The sequence below is a fragment of the Tenrec ecaudatus genome, chromosome 17 (genome assembly GCF_050624435.1).
Source record: "Tenrec ecaudatus isolate mTenEca1 chromosome 17, mTenEca1.hap1, whole genome shotgun sequence".
Classification (NCBI taxonomy): domain Eukaryota; kingdom Metazoa; phylum Chordata; class Mammalia; order Afrosoricida; family Tenrecidae; genus Tenrec; species Tenrec ecaudatus.
In genome coordinates, this window is record NC_134546.1 from 85583386 (window position 1) to 85608792 (window position 25407).

A 25407-nucleotide genomic window follows, 5' to 3' on the forward strand; every position below is an offset into this window, starting at 1 on the left:
TGTCACGTGTATACCCTTAGTCCTTCCCCTTCCCATCATGTGTTCACCCCTAGCTCATCCCCTTCCTGTTACACCTATGCCCATTGTATATCCCCGCTCCTATTGCTTGCAATGCCTATAGTTCAACCCCTTCCTGTGATGTCTGAGGTTACCTGTAATCAAGCCCAATAAGTAGATATAAGCTTCTGTTAGCTATGTGTTGGGACCGATACATTGATGCACTTCTTCTGCCCTCTGCCCACGCTGTATGTGGACCTGTCTGGTAATAAGATCATGGCCGTCTATGAGGTGAGCATGCTACTCTGAAATGTGTCTAACGCCATTATGTCAATCTCTTACCTGTCATGCTCTCTGACTTTATTATAATCTTTATGTATATTAACCGTACAATGCGCTTACTGAACCCGTGATTAGTTGTGGGGTCTGGCCTTGCTCCCCACAGATGTCCTTCTCCAGGGACTTGTCTCTCCTGACAAAATGTGGGAACAAAAGTATGACAAGTCATAGAGGCCAGTCCCACAGCTAAGAGAATGCTAGTGGTCATCATGTTCAACTAGTCTGCCTTCCATGATCTGCAAATGTGAAAAAATCTTACAGTGGCCCATCTCAAATCCTGGTGTGTTAGTCCTTGAATCCTAACACAGTTTAACAGTCAAATGCATTGAAGTTCAGTCAACTTATAAGAAAATTGGAACCTAAATACATTTTCCCAATCAGCAAAAAGGACATGCTATTATGATACTGCCCACATTATGCTCTTTTGTCAGTATATCCTATGAGCTTAGTGTGTATTGATGTGCGTATCCACTATTTTTGGAGGGGAGCAGGTGATAATAATTACATGACAGTAGCTTTGTGTCTCAGAGTGGGAAGATTTTGAGGATATCTATATTCTATTGTTACCTTTCACTCTTGCACTGTTTCCCTTTTCAATAGCTTAGCCTATCTCCACAAAGGTACAAAATACACAAGAGGGCAACCGTAGAGTGACTGAATAGTAGGCGAGTAACATAGAAACACTACAAAAATTTCATAATCCCCCAAATAATCACCTCTTTCAGTAGTTAATATGCCAGCTCTTGATCATGTAGAATTCTCCAAGAGGATACCATGAATTCAGGGTTTTGGGTTGCTACTTTGCTAGTTCATACCTGCAGCTCTCCAATGGCTAAGGAGGGGCTAAAGGGAAAAACAACAAATTCTGCAGTGCTTCCTAGTTGTTATCTTGCTTCCACCCTGTGCTTCATGTTTTGATAAATATTCTGGTTGGTCCTGTGCAAGGAGGTGAATTTATGTCCTCCCTCCAATGGAAAGAGGATGTGGATGTGGAATTGAGGCTTTTATTTTTTATCATTTGTCTGATTTATGTTGTGTGTTCTAGTTGTTTTCTATTCAGAACCACATAGAGAAGACTGAGTTTGCGGTTGGTCACAGACAAACTGTACAGAGATAGACACATAATGCCAAAAGAATGCAGTTGTTGGGATAGCATGTAATTAGTGAGGAAGTATGTGTAGTGCAGTGGTCCTCAACCTTCCTAATGCTGCGACCCTTTCAGACAGTACTCATGTGTGCTCACCCCTCAACCAAAAAATTATTTTCGTTACTACTTCATTACTGTAATTTTGCTACTGTTAGGAATTGTGTGACCCCTATGAAAGGGTCGTTGGGCCCCCAAAGGGGTCTCAAGCAACAGGCTGAGAACCGCTGGTCTAGTGGGTGAAAGGACGAGGCTGGTAGCTAGACCCTGATGGTAAACCTTAGGAGGACAAGACCCCTGTGTCTAATCCCCATGTGAGGTCTCTCTTTCCCAGGACTGTTATCTTCATGCTTTCACATAGTGGAATGCATGGTACCTTGCCGAACCAGAATCTATGGGATGTTTTAGGACACTGTGGCTGTTGAAGAGGTGGCTGTGGACTTCTCCTAGGAAGAATGGGCATTGCTGGATCCTTTTCAGAGGAAACTCTATAGACATGTGATGATGGAATCTTTTAGAAACCTGGCTTCAGTAGCTGTGAATATTTTCATTAAAAAGGAAAATCTGTGTGTGTTGGGGGGGCATATTTATTGATGCTACTGTAGTATGTCGGCTGAGTAATGGGAATACTTGTTACATAAACAAGTGTAGTAATTTCCTCTCTGAAGTGTGCATGTCATGCTTCCCCATGAATATAAAGCTCTTAGTGTTATACTAACGTCTTACATCAAGTGTGACTTTGAGTCTACTATGTTTCTTTACATGTTATAAATGTGAGTGTTGACGTTTGGTACAGAGAATATGTGTGTTGTGCCTTGTAAGTGCTCTGTGTTTTTTACAAGCTTAACAGGATACTTTTATTATAAGTAGATTTACACCCACCCAAAATCCACAGACCTGGAGGAACAGGATTGGCTCGATGTCAGGGAATTGTTGATAATCTTTTCAGACTTCCTGGTGATGTGCCTTTCTCCAAGAGAAGCTTGTCAGATACACCTTTTCGCCCTCATAGGACACCAATGTGATGGAGACCTATGTTAGGCTGGGTTGTCTAGAAAAATACAACTATAGACACTGACATGTGCATAAGAAAGTGCTTTATATCAAGAAGTAAACTTTTATCAAGAGAACCCAGCCCAGTTCAACTGAAGCCCATGGGTCCAATGCTAGCTGGAGCATCCATGGCTCAGTGTGTTCAAGTCCCCAAACTTCAGTTTTTGGGTGAACATCAATCCTTTTTGCTGTCCAGCTTAATATATGTGTGTGTATCATATACATATATGTGTCTATATATGTAAATCCATATATAGTCACTAATATGTGCATAGAATTTTCTTGTTTTCATTCATTAATTCATCAGTATATGAGGACCTTCAACACTACAGAAAACTACAGGACTCTAAATCCATGACTTTCATCACAAAGTGGTTGGTAACATTCCCTGTTTCAGGGTTCTGATCTGAATAATTTTGCAGTTCTTGTTCTGTAAGATAAATGCTGTAATTTTGATCATGCTGTATTTCTTAAATTAAAACATCAGGGACTTGTAAAACTCTTATCACAATCCACACATCCATCCATTGTGTCAAGCACATTTGTACATTTGTTGGCATAGTCATTCTTAAAACATTTTCCTTCTACTTGAGCCCTTGCTATCAGCTTCTCATTTTTATTCCCCTCTCTCCCTCATGAACCCTTGATAATTTGTAAATTATTATTATTTTTTCATGTCTTACACAGAGAGATGTCTTCCTTCATACACTTCTGTTTTCCATCGCTCTGGGAGGGAGTTATATGTAGATCATTGTGATCAGTTTCCTTTCTCCCATCATTTTCCCTTTACCCTCCTGATTAGCAATTAATGGTTAGTGAGTTTGTACCAAAAGTTATTACTGTGTGTTGAAATGTAGCCTACAGCATTTTAATATTTATTAGTTATTTATGACATATCATTAATATTTTATGGATATGATAACTAAATTATGATTCGAGGAATTTTTATTTCTTTTTGGAAGCCTCTTCTTTAAAAAATGTTAATCTCATTGCTGTAGTTAGAACATACAGTCAGTTTTTAATATCATTGGTAAAAGTGGACATTTATGTTTGTCCTTTTTCTGAGGTGGGGTGATGTATTTTCTCTCTCCTCTAAGTGTGACATTTTGACTTTTTCTGTTTTAGGAATGTATATTATCTTATTAACATACTGAACTATGTCTGTTTTATGTTAGATTTGTAGTTTTTTTTTTCTTAGCATTAAAAGCCTTTGACTTTGTTTAGTATGTGTGATAATCTGGGTACTTTAGAGAAACAAATCCACAGAAACTCATGAATAAAAGAGAGTTTTATATAAAGGTAAGTGCCCATCAAGAAAACATCCAAACCTAGTGCTGCCCAAGTCCACAAGTCCAATATTAACCCATGTGTCCAATACCAATCCACAAATTCCTCCACCATCTCACAAAACAGACACAGCGATGCCAAGTGCAGGAGGAAAGCTGAATCAGTGCATGTGTAAACATCTCAGTGCTAGCAGGGGTCTCCACACGGGTGATCCAGCACCCTAGGCTGCTTCGGGGTAATCCATTTGGCTCCTCCTCAGGGACAACTTGCAGGAAGTGAGCCTTGCTAGCTGAAGCAGGGAATTGGCTAAGGCACCTGCACCCTGGTCCCACCATCAGAAAGCAAGAAACCCCGAGAACTAGTAAGGTGAGGCTCACCAAGCCATTTATCCCTCTGCCCTTCAATTAACCCCACATGTGTTTATTGGCCAGGTTGGTACAACTAACTAACTCAGTATGTTTTATGCTTCTATTTAGATTATTAATTCTTTTTTTACATTAATTGGTATATTGCAGTGCTTATTTTCTTATGGTAAGTCAACTGTAGGACAGATTTCAATTAATCATCATATGTAATTATTTTAATGTGTTGCCTGACTCCAATACCAATATTTTTGGTGAACTTTTTCATGTTCTTGAAAATCCATTATCAATATTGCTCTGCAGTTTTCTTGAAGTATCATTATCTCACCTTGTTAACAGGTTATTACTGGTCTCAGAAAATGTGAGTAAGTGTACTCTCATAACCATTGTTATGTTTTACCCAATAACTTGAACTTGGACAAGAAACATAAAAGTGTTTATTCATACTATGTGAATACTCTGGTGTCTAGTTGCTAGAGTCTTCAACTTTAATCTGTCTTACAGTTACCCTTTGGAATTTAATTTTGATTCAGTTGTTTATAGACCTTTTGAGCATCCTGAAACCCACTCAACTCTCAGATCACTTGATCTGACTAGATCCTCTGGTCTTGCAGCTGACTACTCAGTGTAGAGTGATAAATGATTTACACTAATCTTGACAAATAATCACTCACACCTGAGACTATGGATGGGCCATCTTAGAACCCAAGCCAATAAGCTCTTTCCTACAGTGTGTGTTGTTTGCCATCGTTCAACATTACCAAGAAAGCTTGGAATCCAGAATCTAGGCCAAGATGACACAATGGTTGCTCGGTCATCTCTTTCCTGGATCCATCTTGTTCTTTTAAGCTTCTGCCCTCACCTTTGCTCTTGGCATCACCTATCTACCTACCCCTTGACATTTCTTGACTGTAGGCTGCAGTCTATCCCAAAGGCTTTAAAATTAGACATCCGTAAACACAAGAGCTTAAGAGAGTAGTAAATAGGGTTCCCCTGACTTGTTTTCTTATTTAGAATATCTCTGTCTTGGTCAAGGTACCTCTAGGATGTCCTATTTGTGTCCCTCTGTCTCTTGTTGTCCACCTCTAAAACAAGTTTCTCTACTTACCTCACTATTGTGCATAAATGGGCTACCCAATCATAGGGATTTCTTCACACAAAATAGATATATTGTAAAGAGTACCCAGGGTATAAGGGGATTGGAGCAGGTTAAACTGGGATTACACTTGACTGGAGTGGCATATATGAGCATGATTCTGCTTGATCACTTTAGCCAAATATGTCAAGGGTTATGGTCTGAGGTGCAGTAGAGGCTGAAAAGAACATTCTTCATAAAATATTCTGTTCTTCAGTTAGATTGCTGGTGAAAAGAAGATATTTACCTTCAATGGAGCTTGAGAATTTTGAGGCCTTAAATACTTCCACTTTATTCTAAAAATAAATATTGTATATATAGGATGTGGATCCAAATTGATAAGGATATTTGAGAAATTAGTAAAATTGCCCTGTAAAGATAGAGTGGGCTCTTGTTTAATGCAAACACCTCAGATTGGAGCAGGACTTTGATCCTCAGGTTGAGGGTGGTCACTATTTATTTAGCACAAGAAGTGCAGGCTAACAACCTGACATGCCTTTCTTAACATTGCCTCCTCTTCTGTTTCAGAACAAAGATTTGCCACAGAGAAATATGTTCCAGTCTAGGGAGCTAGAAATCTGTTACTACTGTCTTGCACATTGAAGCATCACAAGGAAGGATTTCAACATCTGACTGGGTTGTTAACCAAAACCATTCACCTGACACCAAACAGGTTGAGCAACTCTGGAGTTCCTAGGGGCGTCGCTAGGTGGAGGAAATTAAGGGGAAGCAGAAGGGATCCGGGCTTCCTGGGGTCTGAACCCAGGAAAAAGCCAGCGTACAAGGGCCCAGGCTTCCCCAATGGTCAGGGTCCAAGTTCTTTGTGCATGTCGCTGAATGATAGAATGCACTGGTTACGTAACCGTTTAATAATTGTATTAGAACTTAAATTGTGTGCACTCTGATTTTCAAAAGGCTGGTGGCATAGTGGATACAGATTGGACAGCTAACTGCAAGGTCAGTGGTTCAGAATTACAAGTCACCCCTGGAGAGAAAGACAGGATTTCTAATCTTATAAAGAGTTACAGTCTTGGAAACGCACAAAGGGCTGTTCTACCTTCTTTTAAAGGTCACTATAATCAGAATCCATTTGGTGGCACTGAGCTGGGTTTCAGGTTTGCATTGCTGATGACAGTGACAACTGTCCACTTGTTGCATCCCCATTTTGATTAAGCCTCCATTAAATTCTTTCTGATCATTAACCCAGAATGTAGATCATCTTCCCCTTGGGGAGAATGCCTTAGAAAATAGATTGCCTCCACTCCTCTCCATGCAGCCCCTTCCAAGGGCCTGCCTAGATGTATCCTTGATGGAGCTCACCTTACTGAGGACAGCACAGGGGCCATTGTCATGAGTCTAGCCTTGACTGCCTCAGTTTGAAGGCCCTGGACCAGTCTTGTAATTTTTTCTTTCTAATAATGTGCAGGTCCAAATTATCCCATTCCTGCTGATACAGTCCCACCTGTATCTGTGATGTATTGATCTGCCACCAGTCGTGATCTGTGTTCTGTGCCCCGTTATCCAGAGTCCCGACTGAATCCTCAATTGCATTTTTACCTCCTGCTACTGGCCTCCCTTATCCATACGATATGTGAGTCTTTTATTGTCTCTTAAAGTTTAATAAATCTCCTCCTTAATTTATATTTGACAAAGGGGTTACTTTTCTACTCTAACACACAATTTAGGATCAGAATGACTCAAGGTACAGTTCTTTGGGACAGCATCTTGACAGCCATCCCTGCAGGTGAGGTCAGGTTCTGCAACCCCCTGGCTTCTGTCCTAAATGTGCAAACGTTACAAAGGTCTCTTAGGTCTGCGGATAAATGCTCACTCTGCACCTTAGCCTCACACCAAACACACTCAGCTCTCTGTAGGGTGGCAAATCTAGTTCCCCAGATAAGTAATCATATGTACCTCACTTTTCCTACTAGCCTTCTGCCCAAAGGCACTCAACTCTTGTCCTGTAGCCTGGGAATTGCACTGCTCTGTCTCATCTCTTGATTCTGCTGCCACCGTGTCTGTGTTGCTGCTTCTCCCCATCACTTTCTCTCTTGTGTCACAGCTCTGTCTTTGGGATTGAAGAGTTTCAATGCAAGAATCCAGGATCCAAAGCTCCCTACTCCTGCCTCTTCTTTTTTGATGGAAGTGAGATCCCAATTTCTCTCTCTGAAATGACTCAATTAGTCCTAACACGATTTCCAATTTGACTAATCCTCAGGTTTGGTTTCAGACAGTTAATTTTTGTAACCAAAAGGCACAAAGTTACCAATTTATTGTTGGGCAAGCTGTCCAGTCCTCTTAAACAAACAAACAAAAAAACCAAAAAACCAAACTCACTGCCATCAAGTTAACACTGACCCATAGCGAGCCTGTATGACAGGGTAGAATAGTCCCCGTGGGTTTCCAAGACTGTAACTCTGTAGCGGAGTAAAAAGCCATGTCACTCATGGGAGAAGGAAGCTCCATCCTGCTTTCAAGGAGAAATTGGTGGTTTCAAACTGCTGACATTGCAGTTACAGTCCAGCAGTCAGCACTATGATGGGCTTCTTTCCTCGTTCACATTTGCGGGCGACTAACCCACTCAAGTAATTTGGAAGAAGTTAAGGGGACATAGCTAGAAAGACTGTATACTTGGATAGGCCAACTGTCTAACTCAGTGATTATCAACCTTCCTAATGCCGCGAGCCTTTAATAAATTTCCTCATGTTGTGGTGACCCTCCAATCATAAAATTTCTTTTGTTGCTACTTTGTAACAGTAATTTTGCCACTATTATGGATCAGGCAACCCCTGTGAAAGGGTCATTCTACCCCCAAAGGGGTCTCGAACCATAAATTGAGAACCGTGATCTAACTGCATTAGGTAATAGCAAATAATACTACATTAACAACATTATCTGTATTGGGATGCAAAAGTTCACTATAGCTGCTTGTTTACCTTCAAGCCTTTAAGACCCCAGATGCTATATTTCTTCATAGATGGGCACCATCAGCTTTCTTCACCACATTTGGTTGTTCACCCTCTTTGTCTTCAATGGTTGTGTCCGGAACGTGAGCATCTTAGAATGCCAATATAATAGAAGAAAGTATTCTTGCATAGAGGAATTACTTGAGTGGAGGCTCAATGTACTTCTGCTACCTTAATACTAACACTATAAATTTGTGCATATAGATCTATTTTCCGATCCTAATGTATAAATATATTTGCATATGTACATACCTTTATCCAGACCTCTATAAATTCCTTTTGCTTCCCAGCTCTTTCCTCTATTTCCTTTGACTTCCTTCCTGTCTCACTACTATGCTCAGTCCCCACCAGGGTTTCAGCAATTCCTCTTAGTTACATTACCCTTGATCATGGCCTACTAGGCCCTCCTGACCACCGAATTGTATCGCTTGTTGTTCCCTTGTCCCTGGGTTTATTAACACCACTACCTTTCCCCCCACCTCCTCCTCTGCCATGTTCCTACGGAACTGTCGGTCCCATTGTTTTGTCCTCCAATTGTTCATCCAGTGTATCTTATTTAGACAGACCTGCGGAGGTAATAACATGCACAAAACAAGACAAAGCACAACCAAGCAACAGTATACAACAAAACAACAACAAACCAATGACAACACAACAAGAAAGAAAAGCTTCTAGTTAGTTCAAGGATTGTTTGGCCTTTAGGAGTGTTTTGCAGTGCAGTCTGTTGGGCCACCACGTCCTGGCCCCAAATTGCACTTTCAGCATTCCCTGGGGACCTTGTTGCTCCATCCCCTTGCTGTTGTGTTGCACCCCCTTAATGTTTTGCCTCGATGTGGCGGGATCTGATCAGGTGCAATTCCCACACTGTGTCTCCGATGTTGTCCCCTGTAGGGCTATGGGTCAGTGAGGGACGTCATGTCTCATAGTGGGGCCAGCCATGTGAACATCTCTGTTGACTGGCTGCTCTAATTGGGAACATCGACCTCCTGGTCTGGTGGGCCATGATGTGCTCCACTCTCCTTCCCCTTTATTTGCTCCCATGTGGTCCAATCAGATATGTCCCTCTTCTGTAGCTGTAGATTCAGTGCCATCATTTGAAATAAATGCTTCTGAGGGGAGGGGCAGTTGTCCAATTATTAGTTGGTGTTGGGACCGACCCCACAAACCTCTCCACTTGTTCCCTACTCCATGCTGACATGTTGAATTCACATCTTGGAGCACCGGGTTAAAGTCTGGTCCCTCTTTCTCTATGGAGACACAAACAATACACTCCCCTTGGGTGGGTTAGTGCCCAGTGCCCCGACTACCCTTTTCTTTATTATTATTTTTTTCCTTTCACCACCCCCTTTTTAGTTGTCTGCCATGTGTATCCCTGTATTTGGTCTGGTTCCTGCCCTATTACCTTGTCCTCACCCCAGGAATGTTTGTATACTGTAGCTTTTCCCTTTGTCCCTTTTGTCCATTTTTTTTTTTTTAAGTTTACCTCAGCAGCCTTTGAAGTCTCTATCTTTAAATCAATGCTATCTTGAGGTCTGTTTTCTCTTTTTTGCCCTCTGGGTGAGGTTGTTCTATGTGGTGGTCTCTTATGTATGCTTGGTGAGTGTTGCTCTTCTGCCCATACTGGGTCGGCAAGGATCTTTTGTAGGGCTGGGTTTCTTCTAACATATTCTTTGAGTTTTTCCTTGTCTGGGAAGACTCTTACTTGTCCATCTCTCTTGATCGATAATTTGGCTGGGTAGAATATTCTTGGGTTTGCATTGTTTTCCTTCAACTTTTGGAATATCTTTCCACTCTCTCCTTTTCTTCATATTTTCTGCTGATAGGTCTGAGCATATTTTTATTTGGGAACCTTTATATGTGATTGCTTCTTTTTCCCTAGCTGCTCTCATGATTTTCTACTTTTCCTCAAAGTTGGATAATTTACCTATTATGTGCCTTGGTGACTTCTTTTTGGGATTTAGTCTAGCTGGTGTTCTTTCAGCCTCCAGAATGGTTGCCTGGTTTTCACTCATTATGCTGGGGAAGCTTTCCTCCAAGAATTCTCTCACTATTGTTTCAGATGACTTCTTTGTTGTGTCTTCCTCTGGTAAGCCAATAATTCTAATATTGCTCCGCATCATACCATCTAGACATAGCTCTTAAGTTTTCTTCAGCTTCTCTGACGATCTTATTAGATTTTTGTTCATGTTTGTTAAAGTCTGCTTGGCTGTCCTCCAAGTCACTGATGGGGATCTCTGATACCACCAGTCGCTTCTCAAGGTCCCTCAGGCTGCTATTGGCTTTTGTTATCTACTCCCTAAGCTCCTGTATTTCCCTTTGGTTTATGGCTTTTACCTCTTCTATCATTTTACCCATTTTCTGTATTGTTTCCCTTATATCCTGTATGACTCCAAGTAGCATTCTGAAAATTTCTTTCTGTGGCAGCTCCATGTCTGCTTCTTCTCTGCATGTCATTATGTTTAGGACATCTTCTGCCATTGCCATTTGTTTCTCCCATTTTTTTGTTGAGGTCGTTGGGGATGATGGCTGTTTGCGTTGTGTTGTTTTAGAGGGGCCAGGTACCATTTTCTAGGGAGACAGAGGGCACTGGCTCTCTGTGGGAGACTTGTAGGAGTGCTTCTTCAAACTGCCTATAGCTTATTTCACTATGGAATTAGCCTACCACTTTATCTTCCTGTGCCTTCCCTATCAGGGGAGTGATCCAGACGGCTCGTGGATTGCCTGCTTTGGTGTTGCGAAGGTTGGGCAGAAGTTAATGCAGCAGCTTGGCACATTGAGGATTGTTGGCCGAGCTACCTTAGGACTCCAGGCACACAGGCAGGAAAGCAATTAAGTAGAGCAGAGTATCCTCTGGTGGCGGTGTGCAGGGCCTTCCCCCACCCTGTGCTAGCTACTCAGGGTGGAACTCACATAGCTTGGGTTTTGCAGGCGTAAATGCCCTAGTGTAAGATGAGTGGTCTGGAGGTTAGCAGTAGTGTGTAAGAGATCAAGAAAGCGACAAAGAGGAGAAAAAACAGTTAAAAGGCAAGCCCTCTGGGCCTGTGGGGGGTGGGGAGGGGAGATATAGTGAAGAGATGGAAACAAAGCAACCATGTATCTGAGTTGCAGTCCCAGCCAGTGGAGCTACATGGGTTTAGTCCCTGCTCAGAGCAGGCAGCAGCAATCCATGGCTGTGTTGAGAAAAGGCCCCTGGGCAGACCTCTAAGTCCGAGGTGCGGACAGAGAGGAGCCACTAGGGTTCGGTCCCTGCCCCAAGGTGGGTGGTGGCAAACTGTGGCTGTGTTGAGACCAATCCGCCCTACAGGATCCAATTGCTCCCAGGCTCCAGCAGAGACAGTGGCAGGGTCAAAGTCAAGCCCCAACCGGCCTAGACAGAGGTAAGTCAAAAGGCCCCAGCCCCTTAAAACCCTGTGAGTCTGTGCCTACTTGTTATGATGCTCCTCCTGTGCTCCAGCAGTGTTGAATTTCCCTCTAAGCTACTCTGCTAGGCTGAATTCTGCAGAGTCCCTCTGGTCAATCTTTAGTTTATAATGGCTCTTTATATAGCCCATTTAACACATTTCCAAATGCTTTAATTAACATAAAGTTAATTAAAGCCTTAATTAACATAAGGTTTCATTGACTTGTCATTCTCCTTGAGAGTCACACAGTTAGAAATGGATATTTTTGTATGCTGTGAGGTAGGGATACAACATTTTTGTTTCTTTTTTTGACGTTTTTATTTGATTACCCAATCTCTATTTGTTGTAAAGTCATATTTTATTCACATGTCTTAAAAATTATTTGTTTTCTATTTTGTTGCTCATAATAGAAGCATGCTTCCCATCATTCAATAAGGGCACCGTTAACAGTATTGAGAACTATGTGTGTTAAGAAGGTGGAAAGAACAGTAACAGCATCTGGACCTACAGGTTATGTGTTACTCACACTGTATTCTCCCATCAGCCTGCAGATGGTGCATCACCAGCAGCTTAGAGGAAGGTGGAATAAGTGCCTGGTTTTATTACTTTTGGAATGTCCTCTTTAGAGATTGAAATTTGTGAGCATCATTAGAAGTGATCCAGATAAGACAAAAAGAACATCCCAGTTGCCAGCAGTGTCCTAAGGACCAAAGAAAATGACCAAGGCTCAGGTGATTCTGATGTGTTTTATTCTTTTCTGTTTTTCTTATTGGAATTGAAGAAACCTGTATAATACTGATTCAGTTCATTGTCAAAGTGGAGATTTGAAATAGTAGAAGTTAGAGATAAACTGTGACTCTGACTTCAACATTTTGCTGGAGAAGATTAGGATATGTTGATCATAGGATTAACACTGAACTATTGACATTCAACATAATACGTAACTGAGGATGCTTTGGATGACATCTTCCAACTCATAATTAATTATTCTATGGCCAGCTCCTGAGAATCATTGAAATTATATGCTATGCATAGTTTTTAGGAGAAATAAAATCACTTCTTTAGGAGAGTTCACTATTCCATCTGATTTTTGTCTGATTAAGTTTCTTTAATGCTTCTTTCTGAAGGTGATATGTTACATAGTCTCCCAAACAGCAACATCCTCCTTAATGCATCTAAAATGGGCCTTGTAGCAATAGTGGTTTAAAAATAATTGACAGCATCTCACCTCCTCTAACTATGGATGCAGGAGAGAGCATTAACCGTCAATGAGGCAGAGCTTAAGCATACCTGTATGAGGCAGTGCTTAAACATACCTGTACCCTCCAGTTTTACAGTTATGACACCAGTATCTTTGCCACAGCCTGCTCCTACTCAGCTCATTAATTTTATGCAGTGGCCATGGACTAATTATAGTCCAGAGTCACAGGTACAAGTTTTTTCGGTAACAGTGTAATTTGGTATCAGAATCAATAGGCTATACATTGGCATTCATATTATAGGACCATGTAGGCACATTTGCTCTTCTTCATGGAAGGCCTGTTTTCCCTGTTCCCTTTCAGACATTTTTCCTTATAAACATAGGCTCGTTTCTTAGTTCTATCTTTATAGGCTCCTCTCAACTCCTTTGGGATATCCTCTTCTTCATAGTGCCTGCCTGTCCCACTATCTTGGCTGAAAAGCCCTTTCTGGACCTGTCCCATTGGCTCTGTCACTGTGTCCTTTCTGACATGGTCATAATCTCCATTGGTGCAGCTCATGACCCATGAATATTACAGTGCATTGTGCAGGAGCAGTAGGAGACCAGTCCCTATGAGGTAGAGGTTCAGGATGGTCCATGATTTGCTCTGCAGCATCTCACAAACTAAATAGTCATCAAGTAAATAAATCCCTCTTAAAGATGTAGAAACTGGTGAGTCCCAAATCTATATAGAGGCCTGGTATCAGTCTGGAGGGTTCTCCTCATTACTGTGTTTGAAAACACTGATGAACCACATCATCAGGTCAGACAACAGTCCAGTGCCTCACAAAATGAAGGCAAATGGGAAGGTTGGACAGAAAACTGTTGGCTCATGAAGTAGAGAAAGCTCTAAAGTCAGGTCACATAGGCAGCTCGTAGTTGCCATTCAAGGAAATGGCTCATGACTTTTTGGAAGCTGGAAAATCCCTAATCTATGAGTTCATTCTGAACTCTGTGGCTGCAGGGGCTAACGAAACCAAATGTGTCTCACTCTCTCTCACCACACCATGCCTGCAGGCGGTTCTCTCTCTCCCTCCTGATATGATGGCTTCTTGGCCCAACCCAGCACCTTCCCTGCCTAGGCAAGATTAGGAGGGCTCCAGATGTCCACCCAATGGCAACAGAGCTACGATGGGCCCCTTGGAGAGCATGTGGTCAAAGATAGCAGGTTCAAGAGGACCTTGTAATTAAAGTTAAGGCAAAAGTGGCTGAGAAAAATTTGTCCTAATGTTGTCAAGAGTAGATTTTGCTAAGGTGCCCTTTAAGAACATAGAAAGTTGTTCTGCATTCAGGAAGGCAGATATTGCCTGTGAATATTCTGATAATGGTTCTGAGTTATAGCTTCTTGTTCTTGATCCCAAGTTGTACCTGGTTCATTAATAGACAACTCTGATCTATTCTGTAAAGTTTTATTTGGTAACAGAATGCAATTTAGTATCAGACAAAGAGTGGAGTGGAAGGAATGACTTGTGTGAATATTGACCAAATATGTGGGAGAGCTGAGGTATGTTTGACTTCCCCCATCTGAACTGTTCCTGATACCTATTGCCACTGAAGGTACAGAGCTTCTTATAATGGTGATACTGCTAGAACTCCTCATTCCATTTCACAATGTACTGTAAACTTGTTTGTTAATATAAACAAGTATGTGTGAATATGAATCTACTCTATATGAATATAAATCTGAGCTATTTTTATCTACTTTGTGTGAATATAAATCTGAGCTATATCTAGCTCATTCAGATAATTTCACTGGTACTCAACATTCTAATTTTATGAGTGGGTGCATTATTTTGGAGCATGGTGGTCCCAGCACTCAAATGGTGATCCTCAGGAGTGACATTGCAATTGGGGCAAATATTGAAGAGAGAGCAGACAGTGGGGAACAGGAGCTCCGCATCCCATGTCAGGACTGAGAAAGCGAATGTATTTTCTAATGAGTATATGTAATGGAGGTTACAGATCTTTCCATAAGGCATACACATCATGCAATTAGCATATACGTAGTCAATGAGTAATATCATAAGCGGGTAACAATAAACAAGCAAGATGGTGAGGCACCATCTTGACCTAGTGCTAGTTGACTTCAAACCTGCCCTGAGCCCTCCCCAGGCATTTGCTACATTTATGATGGGTTGGCTACAGAACCTGATTGATCTACAGATAACCTTCAGGCATAGTGAAGTAACCAGCCACAGAAATGATTCATCTACTATGGTAACTCCTTTAAGACTGCTCCTTAATGGAGAGCTATTGTTGGGGAAGCACATTATTTGACCTGGATAATGTGTATATGAAAACATTCCTTTCTCAGAACAATGGAGATCTTTCTGAAAACAGGGCTAGTTTTCCATCCCCATGGTTGCCAATGTCGAAATAAGGTCAAATACTTTCTACCAAGTTCTCAGTTTACTACACATTATGGAACGTACAGTTTCCATTACTGTTTTGCTTTCTTTACTGTAAGATATTTTTTTTAATTTTTCAAATGAAAAATACATCATTAAATACACTCCACTTACTACAGGAATCACTGACATTCAATGATGTAGCTGTAAAGTTCACCCAGGAGGAATGGCAGCTCCTGAACCCTGCTCAGAAGACCCTATATCAGGATGTGATGTTGGAGAACTATCGCAACCTGGTTTCCATTGGTGAGGAGAATTCTCAAGTCATTGACCTTGTCCCTGGCTTTTCCTATCTTATGTGTAAAATCTTTGCAGTGTCTGTTGTGTTCTCAAGAAGGTAGATTCTCATTGCATTCTCTGGTCCTAAGTTAATGGGTAAGGTCTTCTGTCCTTGAGAGAACACCCTTTATTTTGTTCCTCTGAACATGAATTTCCTAGAACTACAACATTCTTCAGGCTTTACAAACTTTAGGCTAATTTTGGTGTGTCTAAGATTCTGTAATTTCTCACACATGTTATCTAGTTGACATTGAGAAGGTTTCTCTCAACTCCCAACAAGGAGAACTTTGGTCGGTATTAGAAACAAGGTATAGTGCAATTTTTCAGGGGTATGGTTAAAATACCTTTAGGGGAATTGGCTGGCCGAGTTGATTCAACTGGCAGAAGGCCTTACATCCATAGTAGGTATCGGGAAATGCATAAAAGTGTGTGCTTCTTGAAATGTGAGAGCTCACTTTTCCTAGAAGTTGAGAGAAGTACTTCTGTAGCTCTCATGAGATTAGATTTCCAGTTATTTGATTTATACTATTGTATGTTTGCTTCCATAATTTTCGTTCTTTAAGATTCTCAAAACTTCCCCGCTTTTATATGCTTCTACCTTACTATGAAAATCCATCTTGCACCTTACTATGAAAATCCATCTTGCAAGCTTCTCTCCAGAGAACTCTGAATTTGTAACTGTCCTCTGAATACAGCACATTTCTCCCCTACTAAGTGAGAATGGATTGCCCTTTGCAGTATGCAGCACCATCTTGGATCTTGAACTCCCACCATAAACGGGTCTCCTTTGTGCTTCCTTAGCTTTCCCTAAAGGTTTTGGTGTCCATTTTCTCATTTGTTCTCTTGTCCCTTTAAAGTTTTCTTCATTCTGGTGAAATAAGTTCTTTCTGTTTTCTAATAGAGATGGTCAAATTGCCTTCTTTGTTGGAATTCTTTAATGGACGTAGTTCTCTATATTTTACTCCTTTTGGTGAACCACATTTATAACTTTGTTATTTTCAGGTATCTAAAATCATCTTTCTAGCAAGAAAAATCTTATCAGCTTAGGATATATTTTCGCATTGTACGTCCAATTTTTTTCTACTTGTAAGTTTTGTTAAAATTCGTATGTTTCCCCAATAATTTTGTAAGTGCAAAGGGCATTTTTAACATCCCGCATTCATGTTTTTTTATTAAATGTATGTCTGCTATATATTCCTTACTATACAGTATGCCTTCTTTAGGCCCACCCCTTCTTCTTAACAGGTCCAATGCCTGAAAAAATGACCTTTGGTGCTTTTAAAGAGCAGTTTGGCTGTATGTTCCAACAGATATTTTTTGTTGTTATTCATATAATGCACAGTATATTTCAATATTGTCCTCTCATTTTCTGTCTATTCAATATTGCTCTCTCTCATTTTCTGTCTTTTGAGTAGTCTTTCTGTTTCCATATGTGCAATGCTGTCCTTGGTGTCATCCTACAACTCACCTTGTTTCAGTCATTAGTCTTCAGACATCAGTCTTGCCTTGTTTTGACTAATGATCTTCTCCATCATTTCATTCAAGAGATGTGGTTGATTTGATTTTTGTTTGTTCCATTCAGAAAGCTGCATGTGTTCAGTTTCCATTTTTGTTGTTTAATAAGGAATTTTCTGTAAATTCATCATTGGTACTCAAAATTTTATCAGTAAACTTATGTGTCATTTCTGTCAGTAAGGCCGCATTTTCCAATTACTAATATTGTTCCCAAATTTTACAATCATCAGCGTACATGATTGTATGGTTGATCAATGTCAGCTTACAAAAGTTATGTGACATTTTCTATATATATATATATATACATTTATATATGTATATATATTTAAATTTTATTGGGAGCTCTTAAAGATATCACAACATTCCACAGTTTAGTCACATCCAGCAGTGCTGTACAATTGCTACCACAGTTTCAAAACATTTTCTTCTTAAACTCTTTGATATTAGCTCCGCTTTATCCCCTTTTTCCCCCACGCTCAATTTATTTATTGTGGAAAACAAAATCTGGATCAAAGTGTAAGCAGCCTTATCTCTATATTCCTGACCACAGGGCTTGGACAACCAGTACTAATGTTAGAAGAAAACCTCCACAGCCCCAAGGATAAAGCTAGAGCTGGTAATGCACAATCTCCAGATAGAGTTTTCACTATAACTGCCCTCCAGTAAGATGCTAGTATACAGCCCCTACAGGTGCCTTTCTTCTTGCTACTCAGCTAAAAGATGCCTAGTCTTAAAAGCAATCAGATTCCCCTTGTCACTATCACTCAAGGAATCAACAATCCCTTTGTCTCTTAAATGCCCTCTGGATGGGTTCTAAGGGATGGTTGTATAATTGAAGGGCAGATATAGAAAGGCTTTGTATTATTTCACCAATTTATATAGTCTCAGGGCATGCAGCCACCTCCTGCACACACACACACACACACACACACACACACTGCTACACCTACAGACACCTACCTATATAACAAGGTAGGCAGTATCTTTACCCTGCAGGTCCCTGAATTAATTTGGGTGAGTAATTTAAGACCAGTGCTGAGGCTGAAGGCAGGTGAAGGGGAGAAACTGGCCTCTGATCAGGGAGAACAATAACAACATTTCTGCTCTTGTAGTTAAAGCTGGTGGCAGATAGTAATGATGCTTGTATGAGGCATCATTAAGGAAGCATGATAATGAGAGGATATTGTGAGTATGATTTTTCATTAGGAGAATGTGACTGGGAGTCTTCTCTAACTTACAAATGTGAATGCCTCGCTCCAACCAGATACTGGGCCTTGCAATCTTCTTTAATTCTGAGAATAAAGAATCGGTCTGCATCCATTCCCTTCTTGGTCTTCAGTTTCCCACAGCCTGATACTTATCAAGAAGTGTTTTAAAAGAGTTCAACATATGCCCACATTTCCACTTGTCCGTTCTGTTGTGCCTGTGCCTTTTGGAGGCGTGCACACTTGGCTCCTATATGAACTCACTGTTAAATGACCTCGCTATCTTATTCCATCATCGGAGATGAAGCCACTCTACCCTGTTTTGCTGTCTGCTTTATCTTCCTTAATTGCACACGCTACTCCTATGAGCCCTTTAGACTGTGGGGATGGATCCCATGCTTTATGTTTGCTTAAACAGTTGGTGCACAAATGTAGTAACACTTGTAGCAACTGGTCTTACTTGCAAGCATATGAGTATTAAGCATCTACTGACGGAATGATACTTCAGGGAAGATCTTGCAGTGTACTTTTTGATGATGAATATGATGCCAGTCTTCTTTAATTTGTCAGCCTCAGCCTTATAAACCACTTGATTATCTGATTAAAAATAGCCAACTCCAGTCTATTTAGTTGAATAACTCATATATTATCAATTTTTAAACACTGCATTTTGTTTGGACAACTTGAAATTTTTTTCTTGATACAATTTCATATATTCCAACTTCCAATTATTAGAGGATGTTTGTAGCTATTTCTTTTCTCATTTTTTGTCATGGCATGTCAACCACTGAGGGTCCCCAGAGCTCCCCTCCATCCACTTCATTACCATTGACTGTAATTTGAGGATTTAGTACTTCTTCAGTGTTATCCCATTGACATTACATCTGAAGGATTCATGTTCCAGAAGTAGATAGATCACCAGGTATTCCTCCCAGCCCCTATTTCTGGAGATTCCACTAATCCCTGTGCACCATGGGTGATCCTGCTTGTATTTGAAATACTGGGTGGCAGTGCTTCTGGCATCACAGAAACATGCAAGCCACCACAGGACAACACTGAAAGATGAGTGTTGTGAGCTAGAATACAGGCTCCATAAACATAAAGAATGTTTCTGTACCATAATACCTTTCATTTATACCTGTGAATGTTGTTTTCTCCCAAGTTGAACATTCTGCATTTTTCACATTCCCAACTTTATGTAGTACTCAGTTGTCTTTCAGTAAAGATTGATGGAGTGAATATATCTGACCTCTACCAACTGGAAATATCAAGCCTTAGCACCCCTGCAGTCTACTGATCTCTGTGTCTTCCTTGTATTATGTTTGACGAATATTTTCAAGTAGCTTTTTAAGCAAATACCAAATCCGTGTTAATTCATCACTTTCATATCCAACTTTTTCTACAATAACTTTTTATCATTTGGATTGTTATAAAATTGTATTTCTTCAGTGGGCAATAAACATTAATCATAGCGTTTTATTTATATTCATATAACAGGGATATCACTAAAGATCAACTTTGTTTCAATGCATACTTTTAAGATGTCCATTGTAAAGATGTTGTAAAGAGTCAATGTTCTTTCCTTTTATAGAAATCCAGAAAGATGACGATCATTTGCTTGAGCACTTGCAATGTGAAAGATGCATGGACAGAACGGAAAGGTGCTATATTTGTAATACTTTGGAAAGTACTGTTTCTCAGCACAAACACAATTTTCTTCCAAAGGAAAATTATGAGATGTTTGGCTTACATGAAAAAATTGTAAAATTTGATTTAATCATTCAGGAATCAAATCAGAACAGAAGCAACAAAATACACAAGTCAGGTGTGCTCAGTGAAGATGAGAAAACTTTTCTCCACATTGAACAAAAGCAATTTTGTACTGAAATGAAATTCCCTGAGTGTGAACCACCCAGGCTCATGAAGTCACAATGCATTCAGCATCAGGAGTCTGATGAAATTGAGAAAACAAACACAGGCGATAAATGTGGGACAACCTCCATTGAGGACTCTGTGCTCTATGAGCAGCAGATTATTGATATATTAGATAATACCTATGAACGCAGTCAATGTGGGCAAAAATTCAAGAAAGCATTCAAACTCAATGCACATTATCAAAGAAGTCTTGAAGGAAAAAATCTAGGAAAATCCTTGCAATGTGGGAAAAGTTTTCAGTGTATCATACCTCAAGGGACATCAGGAACCTCATGTGGCAGGATTGTCCTTTGTATGCAGTGAATGTGGGAAAGGCTTCACCAGGAAGAGTGATCTCACTGCTCATCAGCAAATTCATACTGGAGAGAAATCTCATGTATGTGGTCAATGTGGAAAAGCCTTTCTCAGGAAGGATGGTCTCACTGCTCATCAGCGAATTCATACTGGAGAGAAACCCCATGTATGTGGTCAATGTGGAAAAGCCTTTATCTGGAAGAATGGTTTCACTGTTCATCAACGAACTCATACTGGAGAGAAACCCCATGTATGTGTTGAATGTGGAAAAACTTTTATCAGCAAGAGTAACCTTACTATTCATCAGCGAACTCATACTGGAGAGAAACCCTATGTATGTGGTGAATGTGGAAAAGCCTTTAACGGGAAGACTGCTCTCACTGTCCATCAGCGAACTCATACTGGAGAGAAACCGCATGTATGTGGTGAATGTGGGAAAACTTTTATCCTGAAGAAAAGGCTTATTATTCATCAGCGAATTCATATTGGAGAGAAATCTCATGTATGTGGTCAATGTGGAAAAGCCTTTCTCAGGAAGGATGGTCTCACTGCTCATCAGCGAATTCATACTGGAGAGAAACCCCATGTATGTGGTGAATGTGGAAAAGCCTTTATCTGGAAGAATGCTTTCACTGTTCATCAACGAACTCATACTGGAGAGAAACCCCATGTATGTGGTGAATGTGGGAAAACTTTTATCAGCAAGAGTAACCTTACTATTCATCAGCGAACTCATACTGGAGAGAAACCCTATGTATGTGGTGAATGTGGAAAAGCCTTTAACGGGAAGACTGCTCTCACTGTCCATCAGCGAACTCATACTGGAGAGAAACCGCATGTATGTGGTGAATGTGGGAAAACTTTTATCCTGAAGAAAAGGCTTATTATTCATCAGCGAATTCATATTGGAGAGAAATCTCATGTATGTGGTCAATGTGGAAAAGCCTTTCTCAGGAAGGATGGTCTCACTGCTCATCAGCGAATTCATACTGGAGAGAAACCCCATGTATGTGGTGAATGTGGAAAAGCCTTTATCTGGAAGAATGCTTTCACTGTTCATCAACGAACTCATACTGGAGAGAAACCCCATGTATGTGGTGAATGTGGGAAAACTTTTATCAGCAAGAGTAACCTTACTGTGCATCAGCGAACTCATACTGGAGAGAAACCCCATGTATGTGGTGAATGTGGAAAAGCCTTTATCCAGAAGACTGTTCTCATTGTTCATCAGCGAACTCATACTGGAGAGAAACCCTATGTATGTGGTGAATGTGGAAAAACTTTTATCAGCAAGAGTAAGCTTACTGTGCATCGGCGAACTCATCCTGGAGAGAAACCCCATGTATGTGGTGAATGTGGCAAAGGCTTTATCTGGAAGAATGCGCTCACTGTTCATCAGCGAACTCATACTGGAGAAAAATCCCATGTATGTGCTCAATGTGGAAAAGCCTTTCTCAGGAAGGATGTTCTCACTGTTCATCAGCGAACTCATACTGGAGAGAAACCCCATGTATGAGGTGAATGTGGCAAAGCCTTTATGAAGAAGACTGTTCTCACTGGTCATCAGCGAACTCGTACTGGAGAGAAACTCCATGTATGTGGTGAATGTGGCAAAGGCTATATCCAGAAGACTTCTCTCACTGTTCATCAGCGAACTCATACTGGCGATGAACTCCATATATGTAGTGAGTGTGGCAAACGCTTCATTCATAAAGGAAACCTCAAAACTCATCTACAAATTCACAGGAGAAAAACCCTATGTATGTGGTGAGTGTGGTAAAGCTTTCAGCCAGATGTGATGCCTTACAGCACATCAGAGATTTCACAAAGGAAAAAAGCCCTTTGCATGAAATAAATGTGGAAAATCTTATATGTGGAAATCTGAGTTCGATGAACATGAGAAAATTCCCCACAAGAAAAACTTTCATTGGCGTTAGTGTAAAAAAGGTTTCAAAACCGAGGAAGAGGTGTTACAGTTTGGCCTGAACCAAGCATAGGAACAGACAATTGTGACTTATGGGGACCCATGTTAAGCACTGCTGACATGACCCACCTTTGTGGGGAGTGGATCTTCCAGACTTCTACAGGGTACATGGGTACCTCATTGCTCTTCCTGCTTTCAGTGGCAAGAGAGCTAAACCTGGTGTTTCTGGATCACAGCTATACCAAGCAGTAGAATGCCCACCCTGATTCCACTTGAGCCTTCCCCACCTGCATGCTCTTTGTTGGATGGGAACAATTAATCCAGGGAATGAATGGACCACAACAAACCTCAGCCTCCACAACCCTGAAACCAGAAGAACTAGATGGTGTTCAGCTTCCACTACTAATTACTCTGAAAGGGATCACAAAAGAGGGTCCCTGAATCGAGTGGGAGAAGAAACTGGAACAAAACCAAAATGATAAAATAGATCAGGCTTACTGGTCTGAAGGATATCTGGAATCCACAGATTATGGCCTTTAGTGGCCATTCACTCTTGGACCTGCACTCACTCCTCTGCTTCAGCTTTCAGCCGAATAATATACAGGCTTGGAGGGGAAGAATAACATCAAAGAATAACATACACTTCCTGGAAGATGAACTGTACAAAATCAAAGGAACAGCAGTTGCTTATGGATAAAAACTGTGGAATAAGAAGGAACAGGAAAGAAGGATGAATAATATAAAAACTAAGAGAGGGCGGAAGTGGGAAGAAGGCCGATATATCTCGGGGAACACAGTCAATGTATGAATTGTTGAATTGAAAACCAATTTACTCTGTAATGTTTCAAATCATAAAAAATGAATAGTTCATGCCTCATCAATGATTTCATGTAGGACAGTTACCATGTAGCCGTAATGTAACAAAGTTTAACAAACTTTTACCTGTGTTTCTAAATTTTCTTGATACAAACACAAAATTGACAAGCCTTAAATTCAGTCAAGATGGGAAACTCCACAAGAAGTCATATGGCACCACATACCAGTGATCTCATGCAGAAGGAAAGCTCTGGCAATATAGTGACTTTGCAAATACCCTCTTTCATTTCTCTCAGCATGTCAGTAAACTACATTAGGATTTTAACCAATGTAGTTCAAGTTGTAGGTTAAAATTCAAAATACTTTGTTATTGTTTTGTTTTTCTGACTGTATGACTAAGAGATGGCATGGAGGAAAAGATCCCCTTCCATATCTTATCTAGTCGTGATTGAAAAGCTCAACAGATGAATGGAGCCTTTCTTCCAAGATGGCTTTGCCTTAAGTCTGGCATGCTGTCCTGGCTGTAAGATAGGAATACATACAGGGTTGAGGGCCAAGGCCTTGACCTAAAACTTGGATCTCTCTTTTGGACTGAGATTCTGCCCAACATGATCCCCGAGTGTCTCCTGAAGCTCATAAGATAAAGAAAGTGAAAGCTATATAAAGTTATTGATTTTCATTTAAATTAAAATTATGAAATAAAATTATTTAGGCTAATATGGTCTACAACAATGGTTCTCAACTTGTGGGTCACAACCCATTTGGGGTTTGAACGACCCTTTCACAGGGTTCTCCCGATTCATAACAGTAGCAAAATTACAGTTATGAAGTAGCAAGAAAGACAACATAAACTGTGTTAAAGGTTCACGGCATTAGGCAGGTTGAGAACCACTGCTCTAAGCGATCTATAATTACAATGCAATTCTGAACAAGATCCAAGCATCTTTCTTTAAGGACATGGAAATTACTCATGAAGTTTAAAAAACAATCAAATAGACCCAGGATAAACAAGGTTGGAACAAGCATTAAAGGACCCATGGGCCTTTGAATCTGCTGTGACCCACTGCATCTCCCTGTCACTGACCTGATGGGAGACTCACCGCCATCAGGGGGAGGAAGAGAAGGGAGGCAGACATTTCTGTATCAAAGGCTCCCTGACTCAGAAGGCTCTGGAATCCCGATTGCAGGGCGGTGATGGTGGTCTCATTAAGTAAGAAACCACAACAGGCATTTGCCGAGGAATGATCCTGGCTGGTATAAGAGGTGGGGACTATGAATAGTATGCTAATGCACAGGCACCACAGCTCCACAAGAAAGTCTCTCCAGAGCTGGTTGTTGAAACAAGTTGGATCACAGAGTGGATCAAGTTGGATCACAGAGTGATGTGACCCACAAGTATGCCTTGAATTAGTAAGCTCCACGAGAAAGTGTCTCCAGAGCTGGTTGTTGAAACAAGTTGGATGACAGAGATGGGAGTGATGTGACCCACAGGCATGCCTTGAATTAGTAAGCTCCTTAGATTCCATTATTTGCAATTAGAAAATGATGAGTTCCAGTGCAGCATTATGGTTTGATTTGAACATATGCATCCACTAATTCATGAACTAATTTATTCTTTGTGTGATCTGAGAGCTATGAATACACCAAACATTCTTCTGCAGCGAGGGAAAACCAATAAAGCAAGCAACCGAGCTAGGAAACGAACAAGCTCTTCCTACAAAAACAAACCCACTGTGATTGCATCTCTTCTGAGTCATTGGAACCTTAGAAGACTGATGAGAACTGCTCATTAGGCTTTCTCTGACTGTAGTTATTTACAGCAATAAACATCATCCTACTCGGGGAACCGTTGACTGGTATGAATCCCTGACCTTGAGGTGAGCAAACAAATCTTATCCCACAGCACCACCACAGCCCTTTAAATCTATGCACCAACAAGCCCATATTACAGGGTTTCCTAAATGTCACTTATAGAAGCCAAGTCATAATTTTTAATATTATATGAATATGAATAAGGAAGGCCATAAAAATAATGACCTTTGACTTATGGTTTTGAAAAATAATGATGAGAATACCGTGGGACAAACTTTCAATAAAAGAAATGTTT

At 40.6% G+C, this 25407-nt stretch overlaps 1 protein-coding gene across 1 annotated transcript; it reads left to right on the forward strand.

Annotated features, from left to right (window-relative positions):
• Nucleotides 1-216: 216 nt before the first annotated feature.
• On the forward strand, nt 217-22359 carry LOC142430557 (uncharacterized). Its single transcript, XM_075535590.1, is given in 3 exon segments — nt 217-288; nt 20523-22224; nt 22307-22359. Coding segments are annotated over 3 exon segments (1827 nt in total).
• The last annotated feature ends 3048 nt before the right edge of the window (nt 22360-25407 follow it).